The 16,727-nt window shown below is 44.9% G+C and overlaps 1 protein-coding gene across 1 annotated transcript in view; it reads right to left on the bottom strand.

The window, feature by feature from the left end:
* LOC148035131 (uncharacterized) overlaps positions 1–14,050 on the bottom strand; it is a 45,360-nt gene extending 31,310 nt beyond the window's left edge. The window contains exons 1-2 of the mRNA XM_087680622.1: positions 13,726–14,050; positions 12,991–13,056 (exon numbers count right to left, since the gene is read on the bottom strand). Coding sequence (XP_087536748.1) covers positions 12,991–13,056; positions 13,726–13,992 — 333 coding nt within the window. The 5' untranslated portion in view covers positions 13,993–14,050. The remainder of the gene's footprint in view (positions 1–12,990; positions 13,057–13,725) is intronic.
* Positions 14,051–16,727: the final 2,677 nt, after the last annotated feature.

The raw sequence follows: 16,727 nt of genomic DNA, 5'->3' as shown, positions 1-16,727 counted from the left end.
CATCATTTTGTAGAAAGTGGAAAGAACAGATGTGGGCATTCAATTTGTCCCAATGTACCTATATCTTCATCAACGAGGCTTTCTCATTTGCAAAAAGCTTGGAGGCAACATGGGTTGTAGGATGGTCTGTAGCCTTAGTCACAAGCTCCACCAAATCATAGGACTCCAATATGGCAAGCTTCATTACACGCCAAATGCCGTAATTCTCCCCTTTGAGCTTCCAGTTTGAAGGACGAGCCAGTAACACAGGGACCTTACGGTTTGTAATAGCATAAAACTCCACGTCGAGTTCTATAGACATTGTAAATAAAATAACCTGCACAAAAACAATGGCAGCCCCCTTTGACTCCACACATGGTACTGATGCCTCCTAGGACTTCCTCCGCTTATTCTCAAAGAGTTTCACCCGCAAGAGGAGATGTAAAATAAAAATCTATTCCAAAAGGCTGAAAATGTGGCTTTTTCTCCTTCACCAACAGCAAAAACATACAAAAAATAGCAAGTTTGCTCCTTCCCCATGGTTGGCCTATTCACCTCAACCTCCGAATGCTGAGAATGCAAACTTCTGTGGCAAAAAACCCTCCAAATCAAGCCTGTCCATGATCAATCAGCCCTTCTACCTGATCTGATACCATCTCACAGTGCAACAAATGCAAAAGCATATGGACAAGACTGAAAGACAATGAACACAAGAGAAGAGGGAGAGAGAAAAGAGATAGAAGAACGCAGAAATCTGCAGTCAATGAATGCTGAAATAAAGAAGGCAGATATACAAATAGGCTGTCAAAATATCTCCTCGAGCAAATCTCTCTCCACCACCTAGAATGAGAAATGAGATGGGCAGGCAGGCAGCCAGCTATAAAAAGCTGAGAATATGCCAATAAAATAAGTAGGGCAGCCAACAAACCAGCTGAAAAAGCTGCCGACCAACAATAAATGCAACCAACTGCACATAAAATAATGACGACCAGCTTCCGTACTACCACATGGCTCTACACTTGCTTGGTTAAAGATACTCGTACATTGTGACTGCTGAAAATGCTTGAAAACTGACAAGAAAATGCATAATTGTGCCTAAGAGAACTGACTATACTAACTATAGCTTGAGAATGTGTCACGAGGACGTGAAAATTTGATGCTTTGCTTAAGTTTAATTGACTTTTGATTAAAGGATTAATCAAATGTGCAATTAAAAGATGCACATGTATTGCACATGTGAGGTGCAAGCTACTTTTTTACAGTTGAAGGTCCAAGAACCCTGTGAAAAAGATGGGTGTCAAAGGCAAAAGTTGTAACAAGTTACACTTGTTAGATTCTAGGTGAATTTTGGTGTCAGTTTGTCCCTAGGACCATTAATTGGCCATTAAGTGTCAGTGGTGACACTAGGGACTAGGCATTAATTAATGGATTAATGCTTGTCCAAGGGTCAATTAATGCATGGGACCACTTTGAGTTGCAAATGGCCTAGCCAATTAATTTTTGGATGGGCAAGGTCAATTTTCTGGGCAAGGATTAAAGGCTGAATTAATTTTCAGAATTAATTAATTTTGAAAATTAATTAAATGGCTGAAAATTGCTGAAAATGGATTAAGAAAGCTGCCACTTGGCAAAACTTTCCGGTGCAAGTGGAGGAAAGGCTAAATAGGGCTGAAGGGAGAGGGAAATCTCGTTTTTCATTTTTGGAGCTGTTGGAAAGAGGTGTTGGACTATTGCTGCCAGCTTTTGGGGCCAATTCCCAGCCATTGGAGACCATTGTGATCGAGATTGCATATTCTTGACCTTGGGAAGTTGGCAATTGTTGCTGATGCACTTTCTCCTGAAGATCACAGTCTCTCCTATTGTTGTTGGTGCATCCGTTTGGGGCTGGTACAGCAAGGCAGCAACAACTGATTTTGATCACTTCTTCGCGACAAATCTCAAAATTTTCTCTCTCTACAACATTCTCTCTTCTCCTTCAACCTATGCTCAGCCATTCTCAGCCATTCGGAGGAGATCTCAGCCATTTTTGGTGGGCTGATCTGTAATTTCTGCAGTAAACCCTAATTTACAGCAGAAATTAGGGTTTAGCAGCCACCTTGGGATCCGTGCCAGAGATTGAAGGCTCAAGGGACTGAAATCAGCAGCTGATAATTGAAGATTATCAAGGGATTTCAGGAGCCAGCCCATCCCAAATTGATTTGGGGCAGCATTTAGCCAGCCAAGGGTCAAATTGGAGATGAAGTCCTAAGTGAATCAAGGGGCAAATGACCCAAAAGGCTTGCTGGTCATTTATGACAGCAAGAGCAATTGGTTAGCAAGAGGAGATTGAAGAATCTCAAGTTGTACTCCTTCCAATTGAATGAAAGCCAAAGAAATACCGCAAGGGGCGCCGGTTTTGGGGCCAACAAGGAGTCTGCTGTCCAAGAATATTATGGTAAAGTGTGTATTTCATTTTATGTGCATTTATTTATTGCTGTAATTAACTCTTAAATCAGGTTATCACCACCCATTCCAAGAAGGAAGGTTGGTTTCAGAATGCCAGTCTAGGGGATGACTAAATCTCAAACACAGCAATGTTGCTTATGGACTGAAATTGCCTCCACACTAGTGAATACACAATGCCTTTCATATGAGCTTGTTGAGGCCTTTTCATATGATGTGCCTAAGGATGTATATGCTGAAATTCAGCCACAAGTTGAGGAGCTGGATGAGATTTTGGTATATAAGTAGATTTTGGCACAAAGAGAGAGAAAGATCATTGATAAAGTTTCTATAAGGTATTTGGTGGAGTTTCACAACTATTCACCAATGGATGCTACATAGATGGAAGAGGATGACTTTGCAAACCATCCTTGGTTGTTGCAACTTTACTTCAAGGCTTTTCAATTAGAGCCGACTTTAGATCAACATCAATAAGATTCAGCAGAGCAAGGGCCCAGAGCATTGCTTGATGCTCAAGGGGGAGGTAGCACTTCCACTCCTCCGGTGATGGACAACTCTTGTGTATAGTGGATCTTAAATGTATTCAACGTGCATCCAAGGTCTTGTGCTGACAGTATGTCTACCATGAGGTCACTATTCAATGTACTAGTCACTGTAGGTGGTATTTAGGTAGGTATGGTTTTCACTGTAGCTTTGAAATTATACATTTGTGTCAGTATGCATACTATGCATCATTTTGCATTAGTCTATGATCATCCGAGATTGATTATCATTTAATATTTTCAGAGATAGATGATCATCAGTTTTCACTAGTATTCAGCTAGTTTTGTGCACAACATCATGTTTTATGAATACAATTGATAGTTCGGCCATGGTTCATGCTAAATTTGTGCTTTGCTAGGGTTGTTTGGCCAAAACAATTCAAACATGCTTATAAGAAATGCATTCTATGGAAGCAATATTGGATTCTTTATGAGTCTTATGTTTTATGTATGCTGGCTGGAAATTTTCAGCAAGTGTTTGTTTGACATTAGCATGGTTCGATGGCACTAGCTAACACTGTTTTTATTATGATGCCTTTTGGAAAATTCCACTGAATTGTGTTTTACTTTGACACATTGCAGTGCAATTGAGGACAATTGCAAGGATTTCAAGGGAGGTGGTCTGTCACAAGGACATAAAATTTTATTGCTTTATTTAGCATTTGATTAAAAGTTAATTAAATGTGCAAATGTGACTTGCACATGTGAGGTGCACGTCAATTATTTCACAACCTGGGACCAAGGACCCCGAGATATCAGTTGGTGGCAGAGGCAAAAGTTGTAATAAGTTATCCCTAACACGTACTAGGTGGTACCTGGTGTCAAATTTAGACCTCGACCAATTTATTGGCCAGTAATATCAATGGTACATTAGAGAACAGACATTAATTAATACCATTCTAAGGATCAATAGCTGCTTGAGCACACTTGGGAGACAAATTGGCCTTACCAATTTAATTATTGACTAGTGAAATTAATTTTCTAAGCACTAGAGTAATTACTAAATTACTATTCTAAAGATTAATTTAATAAGCTGGATAATACTAAAAAATGGAATTAAAAGGTTGTCAATTGGCAAAACTTACCCATGTAAGTGAAAAAAACGTTTTTGGGGATTAATGGAAGTCTATTCCAGTCATTGTGAGGGAGAAGGAGACTGTCGAAGAGAGAGGAGAGACTATTGAACTATTATACTGCATTGAAGACTTGCCCAAAAGCTAGAGACAATTGTTTAAACGCCTATAATAGCGAGGTGATAGCCCAGAAGGGCCAAAACAGGCAGGCGATAGCAATTGGAGGCTAATGACAGCCATTTTGGGCTCCCAGACTGAAGGTGGCTACAGGTTGGACTCTCCTGATCAAGGTAGTAGTCAATTGGAGCCGGTTTCGCAAAGAAAATTAGAAATTACTCTCTCTACAGCATTCTCTCTTATTCTCCAACCATTTCTCAACTCCCCTCAATATTTTCCAGCAATTTGAGTCATTGCAGGAAGAGATTTCAATCAATCTCTGCTATACGCCCTAATTTATAGTAAAAATTAGGGTTTTGACAACTATCTTAATACACATGCTCAAAATTGAAGGCCTAAGACTTGAATTCCAGCAACTGAAATTGAAGAATTTAAGGGAGATTTAAGAGGCCAGCCAACCAATTTCAATTTGGGGCTAAATTTATCTCCCTAGGAGCAAGGTGAAGGCCAAGTAAACAAAGAGGCAACTTGGCTTGAAGGCTTGCTGGTCATTAATGATAACAAGTAGCACTTGGATTAGCAAAAGAGATTGGTAAATCTCAATTGTACTACATCCATTTGCAATAAAAGATAAAGAAATACCGAAGGGAGCACCAATTTTGGGGCCAAAAAGTTGTCCATTGTCCAAGAATGAAGCCGTAAAGTGCGCATTTCAATTTATGTGAATTTTTTGTTTGCTATAACTATTGTTAAATCTCGTTATTACCACCCTATCTAAGGAGAAAGGCTGATTTTACGACGCTCATAAGAGAGTAGAGAAGAAGCAAAGCACTTTTTGTGTGTCAACGTGAGCATCCACAATGTCTTCTTCATCACAATTTGGAAGATTGCTACGACTATGTTAAACATATTCACCCAGCAAAGAGCTATCAAATTCCAACAAATGGTCCCAATCCAAGTCTGGGGAGTCATCAAAGTGATTAGCAGCCTGCGCATACAAGCGCAGTAGAGACTCCTAAGGGATATAACTCTCGGTGATCATCATGGAAGCATCTGCATCATGTTTGTTGCGTTTCACAGCAGGCTGTGTATTAGAGCATGGAGCCATCTCCTCAGTACATGGGACCATCTTGTCTCCTCCCTCTGGACCCTGCCCCAAGGCTTCAACCACCTGATTTATCAAAACTCTATTGAGCTCAGACATTGTGACAAAAGGGTGGACTGAAGATGTCTTCAAGGTTGCTGCCCTCTTCCCCCTGATGACTCTGCCCTGGACTGTGCCTGTTGCAAAAACGAAACCCTAAAAAACATCTGCAACAAAAAGCAGCCTGTGAATTATGGTGGACTGCTGCAACTCACTGCCTGCAGGCCCTGCAGGTCGTCCTGCACCTGTTCATGCAGACTGCTGGAATCACAGCAGGCACTTGTCTCTCTCTCTCTACAGAGTTTGCATGACTGCAGGTCCACATCACAGAAGGGCTGCAGGAACACAGCTGCCTGCAGAGTCACACAGGTTGCACAGGGCACGCTGGTGTATGTGCATGGTCAGAATCAATTGTGCTGAGCTGCCTGCAGGGTCATGCAGGTTGACATAGGGTGCAGAATGTGTGACATCTCTTTCTTTTTTCGTAAATGTGTGACATCTCTCTCTTTTTTTTTTCGTAAAAGGTAATTGTATTAATTACGAAAAAAAGGTACAAGATTACATGATTACATGATTACAAGAGACATGAGGGCCCTAGGCCAACGTGTGGGAAATCCCCCGTACTAATGCACTAAAAAGGTTACACCAATCATGGCAACGACCCAGCGGCAATTGCCATATGCCAGGGATGCAAATCCTCCCGAGGGAGCAAGTCGGAGTGCCGAATGAGATCTAACTGCCAATGCAAGAGCCCTTTAAGCCTGGCAATATGTCTCGGTACATTAGAGGCCGAATCAAAGAGAAAAGCATTGCGCGTGGTCCAAATGTGCCAGCATCCCCAGTATCTGAAAAAGTGAAATAAGATCTTCATGTGTAACTGTGGCAGTGTGGTGTACTTTGGGCGCACAAAAACCCAATCGAAAGGAGTTAGTGAGGACCCCACCACTGCGCGCCAGATTTGCGACAAGAGTGACCAGATATTCTTGGCGAGCGGGCAAGAAAGAAAACGATGTGCCGATTCCGCAGTAGTGGTACAGAAGAAACAATTGCCATTCGAGATTCGACGCTTGGAAAGGGCCGAGGCAAGAGGAAGACCACCAATCATTACCCGCCAAAGAAAGACCTTGCATTTGAAAGGTGCCTTATTCAGCCAGCCCTCCATCAGCGTTGCCTGCCACCATGACAGCGATTTCTGCAGTCCCCAAACAGTATTAGCTTTCACACCCAGCCATTGGTGATCTTGAATGAGAAGATGATACACCTGATTAGTAGAGGCCTTTTCCAGACTCAACCGGCCTCCAAGGTCCCAGTCCTGCCAAGGACGATCCACAGCCAGGGCAGGAAAGGGTTGCCTATCCTGAAGCTCCAACAAATGCTTTCCCCATAAACCACGGTATCCGCGCGGGATCCTGAAAAGTCTCCTAGCAGTCCGAAACGATGCGAGGACATTGCGAGTGGCAAGGGTAGCATCCGCAATCAAAGTCACACCTAAACGGGCCATGCGGTTAAATCTCGGTCTGAGCTGATGTTTGTCTTCCCAGGAAAGTAATCTCGATACTGCCAACAATTCCAGCTGAAAGGAGTTAGTTTGTAAGCGGTCACTAGATGCCAACGGGCCTTTTGGAGCACCACTTTCCAAGAGCCGACCAAGTGCAGTAACAAAGAGGAAGAGGGACTGGAAAATCGCGAGTCAGCATTAAGGACATGCCACCAGGAGGCCCGAAGCCGTGTGTTACCATGGCGTAGCCCGCTGTCCTCAAGAAAATAACGGGCTATGATGGTCCACGGGTGATGATCCACACACATGGCACGAAAAAGAGACCAACGAAGAGCCAGCATATGAGTTTCTGCATCCAAAATAGCACCACCACCCATGCGTTTACGGGTACATGTATGTGACCATGAAATCCACGAAATGCCTGCCTGCAGCGAATCCTTCTTCCATAGCATGAAACGAATGGGATGAGTGAGAGCCTTCAAAGTAGTAGGCGTCCACGGCAGCAATGGCAGGAAATACGTTAGCATTGGTAGCATGATTGTCTGAGCCACTTTGAGGCGGACATGGAATGGCCACGCTTGCGACTTCCAATACATAAACTTCGCCGCCAGTTTTTGTGAAATCCACTCCAGTAGGTCCTTTGGCCGTACATCCACCCCCAACGGGTATCCAAGATGCCTGACAATGGAGCCACGGGAAACCACCTGGCCCTGCCAGCCTAATGACTGTAAATCAGGCTCCGTGCAACTGAGAATGGTTGACTTAAAGGCATTGATGCGAAGACCAGAGGCCTGACCAAAGAGCGTCCAAACATCTAATGCCTTTCGAATGTTGTCCCTGTCCGCCCGCAAAATCATAAAGGTGTCATCAGCCAAAGATTGGCTAATGAAGTGCTGCCCCAAAGGAAGAGACAATCCTGCCAGCTGAGCAAAAGCCGCCATTGAGGATAACATTGAAAGGACCGGGTGAGTCGCCAGGGCAAAGAAGAGAGGACTCAAAGGGCAACCCTGTCTGACCGAGCGTGCAAGGACAAATGGCTCTGTAACCCCACCATTGAGCATAACTCTTGAAGAAGCCGCAGCACTAATGGTGTAGATCAATCGGGACATCCGGGTACCAAAGCCCATAGCAGACATGAGATCTGCAATGAAAGACCAGTCCACATATTCAAACGCCTTTTCCAAGTCCAATTGAATCAATACCACTTCCTGACTGGAGTGCCGCGCATAGTCAATAGCCATTTGCACATTTAAGATATTATGCAGAATGTTGCGGCCCTTAATGAAACCATATTGGAGAGGATGCACAATAGCTGGAAGGTGCTTGTGAAGCCGATTCGCCAGCACTTTGGAGAAAATTTTATACATCGAGCCCATCAAAGAAATTGGTCTCCAGTGTTGCAGCTTTGACGGCGAAGGGACCTTGGGAATCAGTTTGATAAGGCCTTCTTTCCATGAGGAAGGCATGACCCCTGTTTCCCAAGCCTGCTGAAACATGACCGCCAATGGCTTTACCAACTGCGTGGCCGAGTTCTCAAAGAATTCATTAGTGAGACCATCCCAACCAGGATTTTTATCCTTGGGCAGGTGCAACAAAACATCCATAACCTCCTCCTCGCAAATATCCGCCTCCAAAGTGGCTTGCATATCAAGTGGAACCTGCTGGCGGACCAGATGATAGAAGACCGAGCGGGCATGCGTAACCTGGCTAGAAGGCAAGGGAGAAGAACCAAGAAGTTCCATAAAATAATTTCTGCACATATTGACAATGGTCTGCGGATCAGTGACCATGCGACCTTCCGAATCCTGGAGTCTAGTCATATTTTCGCGAGCCGGAGAAGCATGCAAGGCGCGAAAGAACTTATGAGACTGTCAGGCACTATCTTGCAATGTGTCAGTCAAGTTATGCAGCTTGGCCTGCTGATAAGATTTCAACTGAAATACTTGAATAAGATGGGCCAAACGCCTCTCCAGTGACAACAGAAAATCATCATCTGGGGAATCCACGAGCAAGGAACGGACCAAAGCCAGTAAGTCCTCTGTTGCATGTCGACATCGGCGACAAAGAGAGGCATGATGAATCCCATACTGCCGAGCAACCCGCTGCACATTAGAGAGCAGCCGTGCAAATGCAGCCAAGCCGTCCGAGGCGAAGTCCAATAAGAACCTCTCAATCAATTGCTGCATATAGGCCTGCTTCAAATAAGAGGAGTTGAAACGTAAAGGGAGCCTATCTAACAACTGCATAAAAGGTGCAATAGATTGTGCCCGCATCTCAAGCTGGAGGGGGAAATGGTCCGACAACGCATATTGCTGCAAGACCTTCATTTCCAGCATCTCGGGAAGAAAATCATCCCCCTGCATGATATACATTCGGTCCAACCGCGACCAAGTAGTTGCATATTGTGCGGAATGAAAAGTAAACCCTGAAAAAGAAGGGTGAAGCCACGACCAAAGATCTTGCTTAAGTACGCGCAAAGCAAAGGAATTCCACACCCGGCTTTCCGGCGTATCCATTACCGAATGCCCTGAAGTGGACTGAGAAGAGTCAACACACATATTGAAATCTCCCATCAAAAACCCCCTTCGGCCAAGTGACATGGAGCCCTGCAAAGTCGACCAAAGATCCCGTCGGGATGCGGGATCATTCGGAGCATAGAGGCCCAGCAACCATAAAATCTCTCCTTCAAATAAGACTTCGATTACCAGAAAGCGGCCCTGCACATCATTTTTAACAAGAACAGGCTGGTATTTCTCATGGACAATCATCAGCACGCTCGAATAGTGCGTAGCATGTGTCCCTGCATAAAACAGACGGAATACATGACAATCCACAACTTTTCCTGCTTCACCGTGACTTTTGTGCTCAACTGCACACAATACATCCCACTGGTTCTCATGCAAGACAGTCCACATGGCATGTTGCTTATGGCGAGAGCAAATGCCTCGCACATTCCACGTGGCTATCTTCATATATTTTCAAAAAAGGAAGTCAGGAACGAGGCGCCTGTTGCCTCGATTTCACCTTTTCCGCGAGAGCATCTAGGACACCCTCATCCAGAAAATCAGCCAATACTGCAAACGAATTCTGGCGACCTGCTTTAGAGGTAGAAGGAAAATCCACTGCCTTGGGAGCGGGGCGGGGATAACGCCGATCCCAGGGTGTAATCACATTACCTTTTGTATCAAACGCCAGCTTAGCAGGTGGGCCCTTGGGGCCGTCTGTATAGACTTTCCTTGTAGATTGATTACGCGGGGCAGACGGGGCCATAGTACGCGCAGCCGGGTGTGAAGTGAACATTTCTTTCCTGCGCATATACGTGCGCACGGAGTCCCGTGAAGCATCAAGCCCAGGATCCGCCAGGCCTGCATCCAACTTTTTACCTTTTTTTTTTACATGCCTCAATCCAATCAGTGCTATGAGAATCCAAACCCAGGACCTGTTGTTTGCCTTTATCCACGACATTAGGTGGCTGAAGGGCCTCCTGTGTCGGGGCATCAAGCACCATGTCATCCTTAGGCAGCACAACCTGCGCATCCTCGGAAGACGGTTGCCTTTCAGGGCATTCGGCCATAAAATGCCCCAATTTACCATATGAAAAGCAGTGGCCTGCAAAGTTGGCCCATTTCAGGCGAAAATGCAAAGGATGCATGCCAGAACAATTGAGGCGAAGCCACGCAGGCCTTTTCCTGGCCGTGTCCCATAACATGCATAAACGGTTTCGATTCATAGCCCTGAGGCTTGGGGGAACCAGCACTGTTCCCACAACTGCCATCGCGTCCTTCAACAATGGCCAATAGACCGCCGGACAATTTTCCACTTCCACCCATACCGGGCATTCTCGTTGAAGCAGACGCTGGAAGTCGCCCATAGGGCGCCATGGTACCACATGGACCAAGCGGCGATCAAAGAATAATGGCAATTTGGACAGGAGCTCAGCTCGATGTGTTTCCGATTTCAACAGCACCTCATAAAAGCCGCGAGGTCCAAGGAAGATCTCCTCAACACACTCCCCTTGCAATAAATGGTGCATCCACTGGCGAATATGTGAAAGCACTGGGATCCTGCCAGTGAAGAAAAGTATAACTGCACGGTCATAAAACACCGAGAAGGACCGCAAGACTGATTTCGGGTCCACCGTGGCTTCCAGCACATCATCAGTTCCCGCGTCAGAAAAAGTTTCATTATTATGCTGGACATAATCGCCAAGCAGAGTATTGGCAAAGTCTAGCAAATGCTCCCAGTCAATCTCCTGCGAATCCACAGGATCAGAGGCAACCTGCGCATAGGAACGTTCCTGAGGACCCATTGGCTCGTCAGAAGTATGCTTGGAGCGTTTGCCCGCAGGCGGCAGTTCAGAACCCGGAGGCATCTCCTCCGTGCATGGCACCATATCCTCCGGCTCCTCTGTATCGGAATCAGGGCCAAGGGCTGCCATCGTCCGGTCTAGAAAATCCATATCCAGGCCAGCCATACTGCTGTCTCTCTCTCTCTCTCTCTCTCTCTCTCTCTCTCTCTCTCTCTCTCTGTGTGTGTCTGTGGAAAGGCAAGGCTGCACTGTCTCCGTGTGCAAGTCGCAGAACCCAAAGGCGCAGGCTCAGGCACGAACAGAGGATACTACCTCTCGCTGAGAGGAAGAAAGGATCAGTGCGCCCTGCGAGACGCTGCCACAAATGATGTATTACCTGGGGCGACCACCACGGCGGCTGACTGGCGAGGGCAGCGTCCGACAGGCGAGGGTGGCGTCCGACAGGCGAGGGCGGACATCAGGCGTGGGCAGAAATCAGGCGTGGGCAGAAGCCCTGACGCACAAGGCGGACGGGCATGAACCAGGCGCACGGGCGTGAACCAGGCGCAGAGCCCGCAGTTGAAGCGGGCGACAGCAGGGCTGGAGGCGCAGCTGACGGGCCGCCAGGTGCAGGCGACGAGCCTGCGGGTGACGACAAGAGGGCGGTTGCAGGCGACGACAAGGAGACAGGGCGGCTGCAGACGTGGTGGCACGACGGGCAGTCGACAGGGCGGGACGGAAGGCGGGACCCATCTCTCTCTCTCTCTCTCTCTCTCTCTCTCTCTCTCTCTCTCTCTCTCTCTCTCTCTCTCTCTCATATTAGGAGCAGCAAGAGGGCAGTGTTTTGTGGAGGAAACTTGTGCAACGGAGGTGGAAAGCTTGAAAGCACATGGTGGCAACACTGCAAATGACAGAATGCAAGATTCCATTCAGGTGACAGATTAAAATAGACCTGGGCAAGGCTGGTAGCTGTCTGAATGTAGGAATTTTATGGCATGAGCCAGATAAAACAGCAGCAATCAACTTACAACTTCTGAACAGAAAATTTGTGATTGAAGTCAGCAAACGAACTTTCAGAAGGAGGAAATTGAGGGCAGCCAGAAAACACACGTCACAGTGGCAACAGTGGTCTAAAAAGCAGTTGCACATCCTTTAAGATTCAAGTTGAACTTAACAGTCACCAGTGAGGATTGTAGTCTGATAGCAATTGCACAACAAGCAATACACTACCATTGTCACCATTCTCGTCCTTTTAAATTCAAAAGCCGCATAGGAGAAGAGAGTCTAGATTAAAGTGTGTGCATGGATCCCTGATCAGTTGCTCTACACTGCCCTCCAAACAAAAAACTGGCCCTTCTACAGGAGAAAGTGAAGTTTATGATTGGAATCAGCCCTGGCCAGGCTGCAATAATGGGGTACTTGTATGTGATTGCATGGTGCTTTGACTTGGGCAGCAGATGCTCATGGAGTCATGTGCAGTAGAACTGCTGCTGATAAGTATATGATGACATAAAAGAGTGTGTTTTATGCTTTGTACATGTCATGTAAAGTTTAAGAGTGTAACAATGATGACATCAATTTGTGACCTCTGTGCTAAAAATTTAAAAAACACTTGAGATTCCTTTAGCATAGATATTGTGCATGGTTACAATCCTCTATGAATTATTGGTATTTAACCTACCAATTTTGAGATATATAGCAAGTAAATAACCATAAACAGATACAACAGTGAAGTTTCTATCCTTTCATTTTTGACTATCTAATGGCACCGGCTGCTCTCTTTTCGTTCTGCCGTCTAGAAAGTGAAAGTATGCCTGATTTTCCTTACTGCAGAACTCCCTCGCACATAGGCCCCATAATACTATACAGAAAGAAAATATCAATATAGACTTTGAGCTTTTCCTTACCAAAAGAGCTGGGTGAGATTCAAAATCTTCCAGCTTCCACGTTTTACCAGTCAAGGGTTCTGGCAACTGCACAAGCATTCAAAAGGTATCAACATAATTGTGATGCCTTTTGGGGTCCTGATGAGGTCCTTGCACCAGCTCATTAAGGCCAACCATCATGTCACAACCTCTGCACATAACAGGTATGAATAAACTGTAATCTCTTGCTTTTGGCCAGTGCAATACTGACCCTCATGATTCCACATCACACAATTGTCCCTTCGGCTGGGGAAATGTGCATTATCATGATTCCAGATCACACAAAAGATGCAACATGGCCTGAGGTCCATATTGTGAATGGACATCCTCACGCAGGCCTTTGGCCTGACAAAGTCGAGCCGGTAACATGATGGACGGTGGCTTACATATGCAAAGTGCTGACCATCATGATTCCACATTGCACAATCTTCCCTTCGACCATGGCAATGCACAGCATCACGATCCATATAAGCGCAATGCTGACCATCATGATTCCACATCGCACAAACTTCCCAGCGGCTAGGGCAATGCGCAACATAGTGATTCCAGATATCACGCAACAATTCGAGCATGGCCTTACGGGTTTGTATTGGTGATGAGGCTACCTGAATGGAGCCTGCGACATGATGGATGTGGCTTTATATATGAGACGAACGCTGACCTCACGAGAAGGCACGAAAAACTTATTGCTTGAAGGATGGCGTTAATGGTAGACACCTCGAAAGAGGGAGCCCGGGTGGACAGAGGAATTGCGGTGGATTCGGTCCTGGCAGCTCGAACGACGAGGCGCTGATGAGGATGATACGAGAGGCCAAGGCCAATGTCTCTTCTCCTGACATTGCTGATGCTGCTTCTGTTATAGACGTTCTTGTTGTTGAAAGAAGAGGAAGCGAAGAAGGCCGACGAGAAGATCCGTGGCGACGGCAGGAGAGGTGCGCAGAGAAGGGGGCAAACCGACCTGGGAGCTGCTCGCAAGCTCGACATGCCTCCTTCACCACCCTTTCCACGATGTGAGGTGAGGACACCCAGCTCATATGCCGCGCACATGACCAAATGTGGGCATGTCATGACCAACTGTGGTGATGTCATCTCCTACGTGGCTCGGATATTCCTGGGCATCTCCATTCACCATGCCCAGGTCCGATTATCACGGGAGACCCCATGTTATATCACGCAAGTGGAAATTACATCATACTTCATCGCCACGTGTCGAATTCCCATGCGTTGCTATGAAAAGCGGTTTCACAGATTCCTCTGCTTTTCTTTCCGCCGCTCTATCTCCGCCAAGAGGAGCGAGGCCGCTGCGTGCTTCCCTTCCACCTTCAATGCTAAGAGGCAGACCGTCTGCAAGCATCGCCCTTGCCTGCTTGGCCACGATCATCACCAACAGGTACCAACTCCCTCCCTCTTTATCTCTCTCGATCTGATATGACGTGCACGACATGCACCCAATCGTTGGGTGCAATCTCTCTGTCTCTCGCTCTTGTGCAGGACTTTTGCACGTTTGTGAGGATATTGCATTTGCTATGCGCGTCATCGTTTGAATCAAAAGGTATGCGCTCTCTCTCTCTCTCTCTCTCTCTCTCTCTCTCTCTCTCTCTCTCTCTCTCTCTCTCTCTCTCTCTCTCTCTCTCTCTCTCTCTCTCTCAAACCTCTCTCTGAATAATAATCATTATTCATAAAAACGAGCACGATCATTGTTATTAGATGACGTGCCTGATCATGCACCCAATCGTTGGGTGCGATCTCTCTGTCTCTCCCTCTCGTGCAGGACTCTTGTGTTTGTTGTGCGTGTCATCGTATTGATCAAAAGGTATGCTGTGTGTGTGTGTGTGTGTGTGTGTGTGTGTGTGTGTGTGTGTGTGTGTGTGTGTGTGTGTGTGTGTAAGACCTCTCACACCTCTCTCTAAGATAATAGTCATTATTCACAAAATTAAGCTATGCATTGATGAGAAGCAAAAGCACGATCATTGTTATCAATCAGCTTTTGACCATTGTTATTAGATGAATCAACTTTTGACTGTTATTATCAATCGAAACAATAGTTTCATGGCTTTCCACCATTGTTTTTAGATGAATCAACAATTGACATGCGTGACTAATGTTGATAGGTTCAAGATTTTCTGATGAATCAACATAGAAAATATGTATGCATGCAACATTATTTCAGGTCTGAGAAATACGTATATGTACGCATCATGACATCTTTAGAGCTCTTCAATTGATTGACGTAAATTTTGAGTACTGATATTTCATTTAGGTAGTTAATTACTACTTACTTGAAATCTTGCAAATCATATACCTAAAGATTAGAAAAATTAAAAAGAGAAGATACATATATATTGTGTGACATATAAATGTCAAATATATGAATAAGGTCTTCTCGGAAGAGACTTTGTTCTATATATAAAACAATTCAATTTTGTTTTTGAATTAATTTTATCCCTGATTTTCTAGGCTTTAACATAAAGGATGTAAGTATGGTAATTCATATGGATGTCAAGTGTACAAATAAGCTCTTCTTGGTAGACAATTGATTCTGGATATAACATTATTTAATTTAGCTTTCAATTAATTTTACAACTGATTTTTGACAAAATTTTTGAGAGTATCCACTTCTTATTGATGTTTTTTAATGTGGGAGTGCCCTTTGTGAAAATTGCAAAGAACAACTACTATGTCATGGATATTGGTTAAGGATTTTTGTTTAGTTTTTGAAATGTCATTATTGATTGATGTGAAAGTTTCTTCATTTATGGACATTGAAATGTTGTTCTCAAAACCCAATATCACTCATAAGAAGGTAATGAGTGATATTTATTTAAACTAGATCCCCTCCTTTTTCCTTACTTTGGTTTGCTACTTGATGATAACAAAAATGGTCTGTTGAAGGCATTTCAATCCTTGATGAGAAAATTTAAAACGGAGGGGATATATCACATTGTCTTTGCTAGTTCCATCAACATTGTATTAATAGTGATCGAGTTTTATATAGTAATTTATTTTAATCTTAACTGACTTGGGTTTAGATATGATTTGAAACTTGATGCTTTTTGGTAGAGAGATTTTAACTAATGATAAAGGTTTAACTAATATATAGGTACTTGAATTATATTTTCTTGGAAAACACATCAAGTATTTGTATATTTTCACATCAATTAACACAATCATAAGTACTTGTAGGATTGCTCGAAAATAGAAGGACAAAACCCTGTATTTCGTCCCCCTGCCTTTGCTCCGTTTTGCCCCCCACTTCCTATGATGTCTAGGCCTCTCCCTACTGCAAGCATGTCAAATGGTATGACAGGCAATGGGACCTAATTGTCTAGCTCATGCTTTGGCAATGATATTGTGGAGAGCACCCAGGCATCCTCTAACGAAGTGTTGCCATTTGGCTCGACCTTCCAAACCTTGATGCATGAGGCACTATTAGAGCCACCTCCTCCTTCCCCTTCTTTGGTGCATCCCATGAGTGGTGCAAGCCTCTCCATCGCCCAAAGAGCACTCTCACCCTTACCATCAAGCCCCATGCAACCCATGGCATCACAAGCTCCCACTGCTAGGGCTGTGGAAGTGACCCCTCCTGCTCCCATAACAATTGGTGTAGTCCAAGTGGCAACATTTGAGGAAGCTTCAACTCGAAGGAGAAAAAGCACAAAAATTTAGACAACAGCCCTTGTCATCTTCAGATCCTGTCATAAGCCATGGTTTGCCATTAG

The sequence above is a fragment of the Lygodium microphyllum genome, chromosome 6 (genome assembly GCF_053477565.2).
Source record: "Lygodium microphyllum isolate KBCC chromosome 6, Lygodium_microphyllum_v1.1.10, whole genome shotgun sequence".
NCBI lineage: Eukaryota > Viridiplantae > Streptophyta > Polypodiopsida > Schizaeales > Lygodiaceae > Lygodium > Lygodium microphyllum.
The sequence above is the reverse complement of the archived record's forward strand: the minus strand, read 5'-3'. Positions and strand labels throughout refer to the sequence as shown.